The following is a 15,991-nucleotide window of genomic DNA, read 5'->3' as shown; positions in this document are numbered from 1 at the left end:
TACCCTGTGGCCTGCTCTACTCCAGCCAGCAGAAGCAACCTACCCTGTGGCCTGCTCTACTCCAGCCAGCAGAAGCAACCTACCCTGTGGCCTGCCCTACTCCAGCCAGCAGAAGCAACCTACCCTGTGGCCTGCTCTACTCCAGCCAGCAGAAGCAACCTACCCTGTGGCCTGCTCTACTCCAGCCAGCAGAAGCAACCTACCCTGTGGCCTGCTCTACTCCAGCCAGCAGAAGCAACCTACCCTGTGGCCTGCTCTACTCCAGCCAGCAGAAGCAACCTACCCTGTGGCCTGCTCTACTCCAGCCAGCAGAAGCAACCTACCCTGTGGCCTGCTCTACTCCAGCCAGCAGAAGCAACCTACCCTGTGGCCTGCTCTACTCCAGCCAGCAGAAGCAACCTACCCTGTGGCCTGCTCTACTCCAGCCAGCAGAAGCAACCTACCCTGTGGCCTGCCCTACTCCAGCCAGCAGAAGCAACCTACCCTGTGGCCTGCTCTACTCCAGCCAGCAGAAGCAACCTACCCTGTGGCCTGCTCTACTCCAGCCAGCAGAAGCAACCTACCCTGTGGCCTGCTCTACTCCAGCCAGCAGAAGCAACCTACCCTGTGGCCTGCTCTACTCCAGCCAGCAGAAGCAACCTACCCTGTGGCCTGCTCTACTCCAGCCAGCAGAAGCAACCTACCCTGTGGCCTGCTCTACTCCAGCCAGCAGAAGCAACCTACCCTGTGGCCTGCTCTACTCCAGCCAGCAGAAGCAACCTACCCTGTGGCCTGCTTGTTCTGGTCGAAGGACTTCCTGGATTGAGCGAACATGTCAAAGTCCTCGTCCCCTGCAGCTCCTGCTCCTGATGCTGCCGTTGGAGGCGCTGCATTGCTGGGCGCTGCATTGCTGGGCGCTGCTTTGCTGGGCGCTGCTTTGCTGGGTGCTGCATTGCTGGAGACGTCTGCCATCAGACAAATCATTCAGCTCATCACAAATGATTGCTTTCTTTTACACTTCCAAGTAGATTTTCAAGCATAAGCCATAAACACTCTTTATCTTCAGATGTGTTGATTTTCAAGCATAAGCCATAAACACTCTTTATCTTCAGATGTGTTGATTTTCAAGCATAAGCCATAAACACTCTTTATCTTCAGATGTGTTGATTTTCAAGCATAGGCCATAAACACTCTTTATCTTCAGATGTGTTGATTTTCAAGCATAAGCCATAAACACTCTTTATCTTCAGATTTGTTTATTGAATACCTTCTTCAAACACAGTCACCCAAAACCTCAATGCGTAAATCTATCCAAGAGCAAGCCCTTCCTGACATAATTTGAACTAAACTATTCTTCTTCTTCTTCAGCGTTCGACGAACTAAACTATTCTTCTTCTTCTTCAGCGTTCGACGAACTAAACTATTCTTCTTCTTCTTCAGCGTTCGACGAACTAAACTATTCTTCTTCTTCTTCAGCGTTCGACGAACTAAACTATTCTTCTTCTTCTTCAGCGTTCGACGAACTAAACTATTCTTCTTCTTCTTCAGCGTTCGATGAACTAAACTATGATTTTTTCTTGATACAATTTGTATGAAGATGCTTTTAATGGACACATTTGCTGCTGCAAAGAAGACAGAATATACAAAAATAACGAGATCACAATCTGTTTGCTGAAGCACACACACACACACTCACTCACACACACTCACACACATAAACGTAACAGCAGGAACATGACAGAGAAGTGGACAAGCACAGATAAAAAGAACAACTCACTGAGGTCTTGCATTTGTGCCGCAACTGACGGCGCTTCATCAAGGTCGATCAGGTTTCCAACGTTAGGATTGCTTTGCGCAGGGAGCTGAGAACAAATAAAAACAAAACTGATCTTTTTGTTGCACTTCAGCTCTAACTCTGTAATAATAACAAATAAATGAGTGGAACAACACTAGAACTATTCTATTACTTAGAATAAGACAATTATATAAACAGACATTTTCTGTTTGCTAGTTGCCGTGGTGTGAGCTAACCCACAAGTGTGTGTTTGTGTTTGTAAGTGTGTGTGTGTGTGTGTGTGTGTGTGTGTGTGTGTGTGTGTGTGTGTGTTTGTGTGCGTGTGTATGTGTCTGTGTGTGCCTGTGCGTGCGTGTCTGTGTGTGTGTCTGTTTATGTGTGTGTTTGTCTGCCTGTGTGTCATAAGATTGTTTTAAACAAATACCCAATGATGTGGCTGAGAAAAGACCATGTTAGTTCATAGCAGTTTTAATCTTACAGCTACAACCTAAAAAGGGGATAGTTTACAAAAAATCTCATTCACAAACAAAACACACAACATACTGAAAAGAAAAACCCACAGGAAACAAAACAAACCATTTCTAAAGCTGTTGCAGATTAAAACACAGATCACATAAATGAGAACCCAAAAAAATGGACAGTAATTTTTACTCATGGAAGCAAACTAATGCAAAGCAGTCTTGGAATAATGTTACTGACATGCTACTGAAGCTGAATATCATCTACATGAGGCAAAGAAAACATGGAAACAAGTTAACCAAAGGACTTTTGTGAGAAAACTAAACTGGTAAATTAAACACAAGCATATCTCTTTAGCCATCTCACAGTACTGCCAAATGGATGCAAATGTGACCATTGGCATTGTGTTTGTTCAATCACATCAAACCAAACTGAAACCAACATCACATAACTACCACTACAGTACCAAGAACAAATCGTCACAAATGCAAAATCAAGAATGAAACCAAATATATCGCATACATCATACTCAAATCTTTCTTACTTAAAGGGTTGGTTGGTAGTCTGGAAGGTGGGGTGGTGCTTCATGTCAGTTATTATACTGCCAGGTGCATTTCTATTAATAATTAACTGCTTGTCATCCCTACATTTTAACTAACTGAATTTCTATCCTCAAATCTTTCTTAATCAGAAGGTTGGTTGGTAGTCTGCAAGGTGGGGTGGTGCTTGATATAAAATATCATACTGCCAGGTGCATTTCTACTAATGATAAACTGCTTGCCATCCCTACATTTCAACTAATGATAAACTGCTTGCCATCCCTACATTTCAACTAATGATAAACTGCTTGCCATCCCTACATTTCAACCAATGATAAACTGCTTGCCATCCCTACATTTCAACTAACTGAAATTCTATACAGCAACATTAGGGCTCTTATCAACCAGCTTGCTGCTTATGATGATTCAAATGACAGCTGGACTGTAGACAGCGTCTCAGATTTTTGATATGCCTTAAGGAAATGAGCAATCTTGATGAATCAACTTGAAAATGCTGGTCATAGCAGTTTATATTCATAAACAATTCACACACACTCTGGACTGTAGACAACGTGTGAGATTCTTGATATGCTTTATAGAAAAGAGCAATCGGGGTGAACCATCATGAGCATTCTGGTCATAGCAGTTTATATTGATTACCAATTCACACACACTCAAAACAACACAGCCAGGAAGAGCCCGACTGTACAGAAGCAATGTTTCTGGTTATACACTTTTGCAATCCCTTCTTAAAGCGACACTCAAATTGTCTCTGATTTTCTGCCAATTGTGTTTATATATATATGTATACTTCACTTCTATCCTGGAATCTACAATACAAAAATGACCATCTAAAGGCACAAATATGTCAGATAACAAAATGAAACAGGTGGACACACAATTATCATCAGCGCTGATGTAATCAAAGCATCAACCTCATTCATGTCTAAGTTTCGGCAATCAAAGCATCAACCTTATTCATGTCTCAGTTTCGGCAGACAAAAAGCAGAAGCATCAGCGGAGGGGGGGGGGGGGGGGGGGGGGGGGTGAATAAAATCAAAGTGAGATGGCCTATGAATGCAACAGACAGTTGATAATGAAATAAAAGAGGTGTCACGAACAAAAGCCCTGCGAGTCCTTACTAGGGGTCAGAGGACAAAAGGAATAATGAAGGGGCCAACGTACCCTGGAGCCCTCATCTTTTGATGTGCAGACCTATAGGAGAACAAAACTGGTTAGCCCCTGGCCCTACATGTGGAATCACAGACAGTCCCGTCTCTAAGGAATACTTTCCTTCCTACGTACACAACCATGTACACCATCACGAGGCGTGTACGTGGGTGATCACCTTCCTTCCTACGTACACAACCATGTACACCATCACAACAGCGTCGGGGCGTGTACATGGGTGATCACCTTCCTTCCTACGTACACAACCATGTACACCATCACAACAGCGTCGGGGCGTGTACGTGGGTGATCACCTTCCTTCCTACGTACACAACCATGTACACCATCACAACAGAGTCGGGGCATGTACGTGGGTCACCTTCCTTCCACTTACACACATAGCAACAATCTACAGGCTGTAAGACTCTCTCTATCATCAGACTTCATTTTACATGTTCTTCATAGAGTCACTATCACCTCCATTGTAAGACTCTATCATCAGACTTCATTTTACATGTTCTTCATAGAATCACTATCACCTCCATTGTAAGACTCTATCATCAGACTTCATTTTACATGTTCTTCATAGAATCACTATCACCTCCATTGTAAGACTCTATCTATCATCAGACTTCATTTTACATGTTCTTCATAGAGTCACTATCACCTCCATTGTAAGACTCTCTCTATCATCAGACTTCATTTTACATGTTCTTCATAGAATCACTATCACCTCCATTGTAAGACTCTCTCTATCATCAGACTTCATTTTACATGTTCTTCATAGAATCACTATCACCTCCATTGTAAGACTCTATCATCAGACCTCATTTTACATGTTCTTCATAGAGTCACTATCACCTCCATTGTAAGACTCTATCATCAGACTTCATTTTACATGTTCTTCATAGAGTCACTATCACCTCCATTGTAAGACTCTCTCTATCATCAGACTTCATTTTACATGTTCTTCATAGAATCACTATCACCTCCATTGTAAGACTCTATCATCAGACTTCATTTTACATGTTCTTCATAGAGTCACTATCACCTCCATTGTAAGACTCTATCATCAGACTTCATTTTACATGTTCTTCATAGAGTCACTATCACCTCCATTGTAAGACTCTATCATCAGACTTCATTTTACATGTTCTTCATAGAGTCACTATCACCTCCATTGTAAGACTCTCTCTATCATCAGACTTCATTTTACATGTTCTTCATAGAATCACTATCACCTCCATTGTAAGACTCTATCATCAGACTTCATTTTACATGTTCTTCATAGAATCACTATCACCTCCATTGTAAGACTCTCTCTATCATCAGACTTCATTTTACATGTTCTTCATAGAGTCACTATCACCTCCATTGTAAGACTCTATCATCAGACCTCATTTTACATGTTCTTCATAGAATCACTATCACCTCCATTGTAAGACTCTCTCTATCATCAGACCTCATTTTACTTCTCTATCTAGAGTGCATACTCTCAACTAGCAAGATTCTTCCTCTGTGCTTCATCATTCCTCTCCTTACTTCTCTATTTAGAGTGCACACTCTCAACTAGCAAGATTCTTCCTCTGTGCTTCATCATTCCTCTCCTTACTTCTCTATTTAGAGTGCACACTCTCAACTAGCAAGATTCTTCCTCTGTGCTTCATCATTCCTCTCCTTTCTTCTCTATCTAGAGTGCATACTCTCAACTAGCAAGATTCTTCCTCTGTGCTTCATCATTCCTCTCCTTACTTCTCTATTTAGAGTGCACACTCTCAACTAGCAAGATTCTTCCTCTGTGCTTCATCATTCCTCTCCTTACTTCTCTCTCTAGAGTGCGTACTCTCAACTAGCAAGATTCTTCCTCTGTGCTTCATCATTCCTCTCCTTACTTCTCTATTTAGAGTGCACACTCTCAACTAGCAAGATTCTTCCTCTGTGCTTCATCATTCCTCTCCTTACTTCTCTATTTAGAGAGCGTACTCTCAACTAGCAAGATTCTTCCTCTGTGCTTCATCATTCCTCTCCTTACTTCTCTATTTAGAGTGTGTACTCTCAACTAGCAAGATTCTTCCTCTGTGCTTCATCATTCCTCTCCTTACTTCTCTATTTAGAGTGCACACTCTCAACTAGCAAGATTCTTCCTCTGTGCTTCATCATTCCTCTCCTTTCTTCTCTATTTAGAGTGCACACTCTCAACTAGCAAGATTCTTCCTCTGTGCTTCATCATTCCTCTCCTTACTTCTCTATTTAGAGTGCACACTCTCAACTAGCAAGATTCTTCCTCTGTGCTTCATCATTCCTCTCCTTTCTTCTCTATTTAGAGTGCGTACTCTCAACTAGCAAGATTCTTCCTCTGTGCTTCATCATTCCTCTCCTTACTTCTCTATTTAGAGTGCACACTCTCAACTAGCAAGATTCTTCCTCTGTGCTTCATCATTCCTCTCCTTACTTCTCTATTTAGAGTGCACACTCTCAACTAGCAAGATTCTTCCTCTGTGCTTCATCATTCCTCTCCTTACTTCTCTATCTAGAGTGTGTACTCTCAACTAGCAAGATTCTTAATCTTCCTCTGTGCTTCATCATTCCTCTCCTTACTTCTCTATCTAGAGTGTGTACTCTCAACTAGCAAGATTCTTCCTCTGTGCTTCATCATTCCTCTCCTTTCTTCTCTATTTAGAGTGTGTACTCTCAACTAGCAAGATTCTTCCTCTGTGCTTCATCATTCCTCTCCTTACTTCTCTATTTAGAGTGCACACTCTCAACTAGCAAGATTCTTCCTCTGTGCTTCATCATTCCTCTCCTTACTTCTCTATCTAGAGTGCATACTCTCAACTAGCAAGATTCTTCCTCTGTGCTTCATCATTCCTCTCCTTTCTTCTCTATTTAGAGTGCGTACTCTCAACTAGCAAGATTCTTCCTCTGTGCTTCATCATTCCTCTCCTTACTTCTCTATTTAGAGTGCACACTCTCAACTAGCAAGATTCTTCCTCTGTGCTTCATCATTCCTCTCCTTACTTCTCTATCTAGAGTGCACACTCTCAACTAGCAAGATTCTTCCTCTGTGCTTCATCATTCCTCTCCTTACTTCTCTATTTAGAGTGCACACTCTCAACTAGCAAGATTCTTCCTCTGTGCTTCATCATTCCTCTCCTTTCTTCTCTATCTAGAGTGCACACTCTCAACTAGCAAGATTCTTCCTCTGTGCTTCATCATTCCTCTCCTTACTTCTCTATCTAGAGTGCATACTCTCAACTAGCAAGATTCTTCCTCTGTGCTTCATCATTCCTCTCCTTTCTTCTCTATCTAGAGTGCACACTCTCAACTAGCAAGATTCTTCCTCTGTGCTTCATCATTCCTCTCCTTACTTCTCTATTTAGAGTGCACACTCTCAACTAGCAAGATTCTTCCTCTGTGCTTCATCATTCCTCTCCTTACTTCTCTATCTAGAGTGCACACTCTCAACTAGCAAGATTCTTCCTCTGTGCTTCATCATTCCTCTCCTTACTTCTCTATTTAGAGTGCACACTCTCAACTAGCAAGATTCTTCCTCTGTGCTTCATCATTCCTCTCCTTTCTTCTCTATTTAGAGTGCGTACTCTCAACTAGCAAGATTCTTCCTCTGTGCTTCATCATTCCTCTCCTTACTTCTCTATTTAGAGTGCACACTCTCAACTAGCAAGATTCTTCCTCTGTGCTTCATCATTCCTCTCCTTACTTCTCTATTTAGAGTGCACACTCTCAACTAGCAAGATTCTTCCTCTGTGCTTCATCATTCCTCTCCTTACTTCTCTATCTAGAGTGCGTACTCTCAACTAGCAAGATTCTTCCTCTGTGCTTCATCATTCCTCTCCTTACTTCTCTATTTAGAGTGCACACTCTCAACTAGCAAGATTCTTCCTCTGTGCTTCATCATTCCTCTCCTTACTTCTCTATTTAGAGTGCACACTCTCAACTAGCAAGATTCTTCCTCTGTGCTTCATCATTCCTCTCCTTTCTTCTCTATTTAGAGTGCACACTCTCAACTAGCAAGATTCTTCCTCTGTGCTTCATCATTCCTCTCCTTTCTTCTCTATCTAGAGTGTGTACTCTCAACTAGCAAGATTCTTCCTCTGTGCTTCATCATTCCTCTCCTTACTTCTCTATCTAGAGTGCACACTCTCAACTAGCAAGATTCTTCCTCTGTGCTTCATCATTCCTCTCCTTACTTCTCTATTTAGAGTGCGTACTCTCAACTAGCAAGATTCTTCCTCTGTGCTTCATCATTCCTCTCCTTACTTCTCTATTTAGAGTGCGTACTCTCAACTAGCAAGATTCTTCCTCTGTGCTTCATCATTCCTCTCCTTTCTTCTCTATTTAGAGTGCGTACTCTCAACTAGCAAGATTCTTCCTCTGTGCTTCATCATTCCTCTCTCATAGTCGTGATTCCTTGTCTTCTGCACATGGCATACTCTGAACATACTAAGCAACAAAACAGGAGCACAAACACACACAAATTAATATTTGCACAGTTGCCAGACCTACCTGGTCATAGGATGGTGGAAGATGATCGGCCGCAGGGGAGGGCTCCGTAGCGTCAGGGGCCCCCTGTCCAGAACGATACCGCTCAAACCTCTCGTAGCGCAGGAAAACATTGTTCAGGTCATCATTCACTCGCAGAAGCTCATCTGAAACGGAAAGAGAGTACAATAAAACAGATGTACAAACAGAAAGAGAGTACAATAAAACAGATGTACAAACAGAAAGAGAGTACAATAAAACAGATGTACAAACAGAAAGAGAGTACAATAAAACAGATGTACAAACAGAAAGAGAGTACAATAAAACAGATGTACAAACAGAAAGAGAGTACAATAAAACAGATGTACAAACAGAAAGAGAGTACAATAAAAACAGATGTACAAACAGAAAGAGAGTACAATAAAACAGATGTACAAACAGAAAGAGAGTACAATAAAACAGATGTACAAACAGAAAGAGAGTACAATAAAACAGATGTACAAACAGAAAGAGAGTACAATAAAAACAGATGTACAAACAGAAAGAGAGTACAATAAAACAGATGTACAAACAGAAAGAGAGTACAATAAAACAGATGTACAAACAGAAAGAGAGTACAATAAAAACAGATGTACAAACAGAAAGAGAGTACAATAAAAACAGATGTACAAACAGAAAGAGAGTACAATAAAACAGATGTACAAACAGAAAGAGAGTACAATAAAACAGATGTACAAACAGAAAGAGAGTACAATAAAACAGATGTACAAACAGAAAGAGAGTACAATAAAACAGATGTACAAACAGAAAGAGAGTACAATAAAACAGATGTACAAACAGAAAGAGAGTACAATAAAACAGATGTACAAACAGAAAGAGAGTACAATAAAACAGATGTACAAACAGAAAGAGAGTACAATAAAACAGATGTACAAACAGAAAGAGAGTACAATAAAACAGATGTACAAACAGAAAGAGAGTACAATAAAACAGATGTACAAACAGAAAGAGAGTACAATAAAACAGATGTACAAACAGAAAGAGAGTACAATAAAACAGATGTACAAACAGAAAGAGAGTACAATAAAACAGATGTACAAACAGAAAGAGAGTACAATAAAACAGATGTACAAACAGAAAGAGAGTACAATAAAACAGATGTACAAACAGAAAGAGAGTACAATAAAACAGATGTACAAACAGAAAGAGAGTACAATAAAACAGATGTACAAACAGAAAGAGAGTACAATAAAACAGATGTACAAACAGAAAGAGAGTACAATAAAACAGATGTACAAACAGAAAGAGAGTACAATAAAACAGATGTACAAACAGAAAGAGAGTACAATAAAACAGATGTACAAACAGAAAGAGAGTACAATAAAACAGATGTACAAACAGAAAGAGAGTACAATAAAACAGATGTACAAACAGAAAGAGAGTACAATAAAACAGATGTACAAACAGAAAGAGAGTACAATAAAACAGATGTACAAACAGAAAGAGAGTACAATAAAACAGATGTACAAACAGAAAGAGAGTACAATAAAACAGATGTACAAACAGAAAGAGAGTACAATAAAACAGATGTACAAACAGAAAGAGAGTACAATAAAACAGATGTACAAACAGAAAGAGAGTACAATAAAACAGATGTACAAACAGAAAGAGAGTACAATAAAACAGATGTACAAACAGAAAGAGAGTACAATAAAACAGATGTACAAACAGAAAGAGAGTACAATAAAACAGATGTACAAACAGAAAGAGAGTACAATAAAACAGATGTACAAACAGAAAGAGAGTACAATAAAACAGATGTACAAACAGAAAGAGAGTACAATAAAACAGATGTACAAACAGAAAGAGAGTACAATAAAACAGATGTACAAACAGAAAGAGAGTACAATAAAACAGATGTACAAACAGAAAGAGAGTACAATAAAACAGATGTACAAACAGAAAGAGAGTACAATAAAACAGATGTACAAACAGAAAGAGAGTACAATAAAACAGATGTACAAACAGAAAGAGAGTACAATAAAACAGATGTACAAACAGAAAGAGAGTACAATAAAACAGATGTACAAACAGAAAGAGAGTACAATAAAACAGATGTACAAACAGAAAGAGAGTACAATAAAACAGATGTACAAACAGAAAGAGAGTACAATAAAACAGATGTACAAACAGAAAGAGAGTACAATAAAACAGATGTACAAACAGAAAGAGAGTACAATAAAACAGATGTACAAACAGAAAGAGAGTACAATAAAACAGATGTACAAACAGAAAGAGAGTACAATAAAACAGATGTACAAACAGAAAGAGAGTACAATAAAACAGATGTACAAACAGAAAGAGAGTACAATAAAACAGATGTACAAACAGAAAGAGAGTACAATAAAACAGATGTACAAACAGAAAGAGAGTACAATAAAACAGATGTACAAACAGAAAGAGAGTACAATAAAACAGATGTACAAACAGAAAGAGAGTACAATAAAACAGATGTACAAACAGAAAGAGAGTACAATAAAACAGATGTACAAACAGAAAGAGAGTACAATAAAACAGATGTACAAACAGAAAAAAAATCTAAACAAGAAGAAAACGCAACAGAAACCTGTTTTGGTAAATTAAACTTTTCGGCAGCCTGTCGACCACTTCTTCACCATGGTGCAACAAGAAATTCAGTGAGAACCTTGAGTATACTAACAGGTAAATTAAACTTTTCGGCAGCCTGTCGACCACTTCTTCACCATGGTGCAACAAGAAATTCAGTGAGAACCTTGAGTATACTAACAGTTAAAAACAAGCTACACTTGAATTCCATATATCACCAACAATTGCTGCCATAATTCCTGTCACAGACAGTCATCATTATTTCCAAAAACATAAAGATCAAGAGGAAATTCAAGATGTAACTTCATAAAAATAACATCAACAAACAAACAAACAAACAAACAAACCAACCGCAACAACAACTACAAAGACACTTACTTGTGACTTCTTCGTTTGCAACCTCCCCAAGAAGTTCCATAATCCTTTGCTGCATCTGTCGGCAAGTTCTGTTGAGTTCCTGTCGCATAAAAAAACCCAATGAAGCAATGAAATCTTACAGCGCACAATGACAATACCTGAATTTTATTGAGCAATTGTTTCTATCTTGGAACAGCAAGAACTACTAGAATTAACTATTTCTCAATATTTCTACCACAGAACAGAATCATTCAGCTTTAAAATTAACTTCCTCAATGCTCTGTGTGCCACTGCTTAGTAAACAAATAGATTTTGAATAAGATAGCAGCTCTTGCTTCTTCTCGCTATGCTCTGTGTGCCACTGCTTAGTAAACAAATAGATTTTGAATAAGATAGCAGCTCTTGCTTCTTCTCGCTATGCTCTGTGTGCCACTGCTTAGTAAACAAATAGATTTTGAATAAGATAGCAGCTCTTGCTTCTTCTCGCTATGCTCTGTGTGCCACTGCTTAGTAAACAAATAGATTTTGAATAAGATAGCAGCTCTTGCTTCTTCTCGCTATGCTCTGTGTGCCACTGCTTAGTAAACAAATAGATTTTGAATAAGATAGCAGCTCTTGCTTCTTCTCGCTATGCTCTGTGTGCCACTGCTTAGTAAACAAATAGATTTTGAATAAGATAGCAGCTCTTGCTTCTTCTCGCTATGCTCTGTGTGCCACTGCTTAGTAAACAAATAGATTTTGAATAAGATAGCAGCTCTTGCTTCTTCTCGCTATGCTCTGTGTGCCACTGCTTAGTAAACAAATAGATTTTGAATAAGATAGCAGCTCTTGCTTCTTCTCGCTATGCTCTGTGTGCCACTGCTTAGTAAACAAATAGATTTTGAATAAGATAGCAGCTCTTGCTTCTTCTCGCTATGCTCTGTGTGCCACTGCTTAGTAAACAAATAGATTTTGAATAAGATAGCAGCTCTTGCTTCTTCTCGCAATGCTCTGTGTGCCACTGCTTAGTAAACAAATAGATTTTGAATAAGATAGCAGCTCTTGCTTCTTCTCGCTATGCTCTGTGTGCCACTGCTTAGTAAACAAATAGATTTTGAATAAGATAGCAGCTCTTGCTTCTTCTCGCTATGCTCTGTGTGCCACTGCTTAGTAAACAAATAGATTTTGAATAAGATAGCAGCTCTTGCTTCTTCTCGCTATGCTCTGTGTGCCACTGCTTAGTAAACAAATAGATTTTGAATAAGATAGCAGCTCTTGCTTCTTCTCGCTATGCTCTGTGTGCCACTGCTTAGTAAACAAATAGATTTTGAATAAGATAGCAGCTCTTGCTTCTTCTCGCTATGCTCTGTGTGCCACTGCTTAGTAAACAAATAGATTTTGAATAAGATAGCAGCTCTTGCTTCTTCTCGCTATGCTCTGTGTGCCACTGCTTAGTAAACAAATAGATTTTGAATAAGATAGCAGCTCTTGCTTCTTCTCGCTGTGCAATCCAACAGACTTGGTATCGATCTCAAGTCTTGCCTGTTCCGGTATACCCAGTCTGACCCATACTCACACACATCCCTTACCTGCAGCAATTCCAAATCAGATTCTTCCACGTTGGAGGGAGACAACTCTGTGAGCATTTCGCTCATGACACGGCAATTTCCGGACACGACCTCCAGCTCACGACTCAGTTTGGAACGCTGATCCTGGGTCAAGGACACGGGTTCACTGGGAATGACGGGCATACCAGGCATACCGGGCATACCAGGATGAGTAGGAGGATGACCCACAGGGGCTCGTATCATTCCGCCGGGTTGGTTAGGAGGGGCTTGGCGGGGTGCAGACTGAAACAACAACAGCCAGAATGTTTTGACACAGTGTTGTTGTTGAGCTTCTCACTGCTCCTATTTCATAACCTAAAACAAGAGGCGAAGCCTTCAAGGCTCACGTAAGAAATCGACAAACAGTAACACAAACTCAATCACTCCGTCACACACACACACACACACACACACACACACACACACACACACACACACACACACACACACACAGTAAGCATAGGTGAAACTATGCAAGAAAGCGAGACCCTGGATCTGCCAAGAAGTCTCGGCCCGCTCACAATAACAATGACCGAGACTTTCAGTAATTCCTTTGCGTGACGTCTAACCCTCTTACGTCATAATGTGACGTCTTCAAATAGTTTCTATCACACACGTCGAACACTTTTGACCGAGACTGACGTAATCCATAGACTCGGAAATGTTAAAGTTTCTACCACAGACAGACATACACACATACATACATACATACGCACGCACGCACAGACAGACAAAGTTTATCATCGCATAGGCTACACTTACGTGAGCCAATGACTGCTAGATCTTACTGTTCTTTTCTTTAACTAGAAAGACGGCTAGATCTGTAGATCTCATTTTTTCTATTTCATTATCAGAAAAGATTGCATGTATCTTAAACTAAACAAACGAACTGTAAGAGGAACAGGTCCACAGGGACAGGTCCACAGGAACAAGTCCACGGGGACAGGTCCACGGGAACAGGTCCACAGGGACAGGTCCACAGGGACAGGTCCACAGGGACAGGTCCACAGGGACAGGTCCACAGGGACAGGTCCACAGGGACAGGTCCACAGGAACAGGTCCACAGGAACAGGTCCACAGGAACAGGTCCACAGGGACAGGTCCACAGGAACAGGTCCACGGGGACAGGTCCACGGGAACAGGTCCACGGGGACAGGTCCACAGGAACAGGTCCACAGGAACAGGTCCACAGGGACAGGTCCACAGGAACAGGTCCACAGGAACAGGTCCACAGGGACAGGTCCACAGGGACAGGTCCACGGGAACAGGTCCACGGGAACAGGTCCACAGGAACAGGTCCACAGGAACAGGTCCACGGGAACAGGTCCACAGGGACAGGTCCACAGGGACAGGTCCACAGGGACAGGTCCACAGGAACAGGTCCACGGGGACAGGTCCACGGGAACAGGTCCACGGGAACAGGTCCACAGGGACAGGTCCACAGGAACAGGTCCACAGGAACAGGTCCACAGGAACAGGTCCACAGGAACAGGTCCACGGGAACAGGTCCACGGGAACAGGTCCACGGGAACAGGTCCACGGGAACAGGTCCACGGGAACAGGTCCACGGGGACAGGTCCACAGGGACAGGTCCACAGGGACAGGTCCACAGGGACAGGTCCACAGGAACAGGTCCACAGGGACAGGTCCACAGGGACAGGTCCACAGGGACAGGTCCACAGGGATAGGAACACGGGGATAGGAACACGGGGACAGGTCCACAGGGACAGGTCCACAGGGACAGGTCCACAGGAACAGGTCCACAGGAACAGGTCCACAGGAACAGGTCCACAGGGACAGGTCCACAGGAACAGGTCCACAGGAACAGGTCCACAGGGACAGGTCCACAGGGACAGGTCCACAGGGACAGGTCCACAGGGACAGGTCCACAGGGACAGGTCCACAGGGACAGGTCCACGGGAACAGGTCCACGGGAACAGGTCCACGGGAACAGGTCCACGGGAACAGGTCCACAGGGACAGGTCCACAGGGACAGGTCCACAGGGACAGGTCCACAGGAACAGGTCCACAGGGACAGGTCCACAGGAACAGGTCCACAGGGACAGGTCCACAGGAACAGGTCCACAGGAACAGGTCCACAGGAACAGGTCCACAGGAACAGGTCCACAGGAACAGGTCCACAGGAACAGGTCCACGGGAACAGGTCCACGGGAACAGGTCCACGGGGACAGGTCCACGGGGACAGGTCCACGGGGACAGGTCCACGGGGACAGGTCCACGGGGACAGGTCCACGGGGACAGGTCCACAGGGACAGGTCCACAGGGACAGGTCCACAGGGACAGGTCCACAGGGACAGGTCCACAGGGACAGGTCCACAGGGACAGGTCCACAGGGACAGGTCCACAGGGACAGGTCCACGGGGACAGGTCCACGGGGACAGGTCCACAGGGACAGGTCCACGGGAACAGGTCCACAGGGACAGGTCCACAGGGACAGGTCCACAGGGACAGGTCCACGGGAACAGGTCCACGGGAACAGGTCCACGGGAACAGGTCCACGGGGACAGGTCCACGGGGACAGGTCCACGGGGACAGGTCCACAGGAACAGGTCCACAGGAACAGGTCCACAGGGACAGGTCCACAGGAACAGGTCCACAGGAACAGGTCCACAGGGACAGGTCCACAGGGACAGGTCCACAGGGACAGGTCCACAGGAACAGGTCCACGGGAACAGGTCCACAGGAACAGGTCCACGGGGACAGGTCCACTGGAACAGGTCCACAGGAACAGGTCCACAGGAACAGGTCCACAGGGACAGGTCCACAGGAACAGGTCCACGGGGACAGGTCCACAGGGACAGGTCCACAGGGACAGGTCCACAGGAACAGGTCCACAGGAACAGGTCCACAGGAACAGGTCCACAGGGACAGGTCCACAGGAACAGGTCCACGGGGACAGGTCCACGGGGACAGGTCCACAGGAACAGGTCCACAGGAACAGGTCCACAGGAACAGGTCCA

General features: G+C 42.9%; 1 protein-coding gene across 4 annotated transcripts in view; it reads right to left on the bottom strand.

Annotated features, from left to right (window-relative positions):
- The window catches only part of LOC138960406 (TOM1-like protein 2), a 70,739-nt gene that overhangs the window by 34,387 nt on the left and 20,361 nt on the right, over positions 1-15,991 (bottom strand). For 3 of the 4 annotated variants that reach the window (XM_070332314.1, XM_070332316.1, XM_070332317.1), the window contains exons 6-11: positions 12,993-13,253; positions 11,446-11,524; positions 8,467-8,609; positions 3,958-3,987; positions 1,757-1,841; positions 764-944 (exon numbers count right to left, since the gene is read on the bottom strand). In XM_070332314.1, coding sequence (XP_070188415.1) covers positions 764-944; positions 1,757-1,841; positions 3,958-3,987; positions 8,467-8,609; positions 11,446-11,524; positions 12,993-13,253 — 779 coding nt within the window. The remainder of the gene's footprint in view (positions 1-763; positions 945-1,756; positions 1,842-3,957; positions 3,988-8,466; positions 8,610-11,445; positions 11,525-12,992; positions 13,254-15,991) is intronic. The other variant, XM_070332315.1, reaches the window with a different exon arrangement.

This window comes from Littorina saxatilis, linkage group LG2, assembly GCF_037325665.1.
Source record: "Littorina saxatilis isolate snail1 linkage group LG2, US_GU_Lsax_2.0, whole genome shotgun sequence".
Taxonomy (NCBI): Eukaryota; Metazoa; Mollusca; class Gastropoda; order Littorinimorpha; family Littorinidae; genus Littorina; species Littorina saxatilis.
Note: the sequence above shows the minus strand (reverse complement) of the source record. Positions and strands in the feature narration are given on the sequence as shown.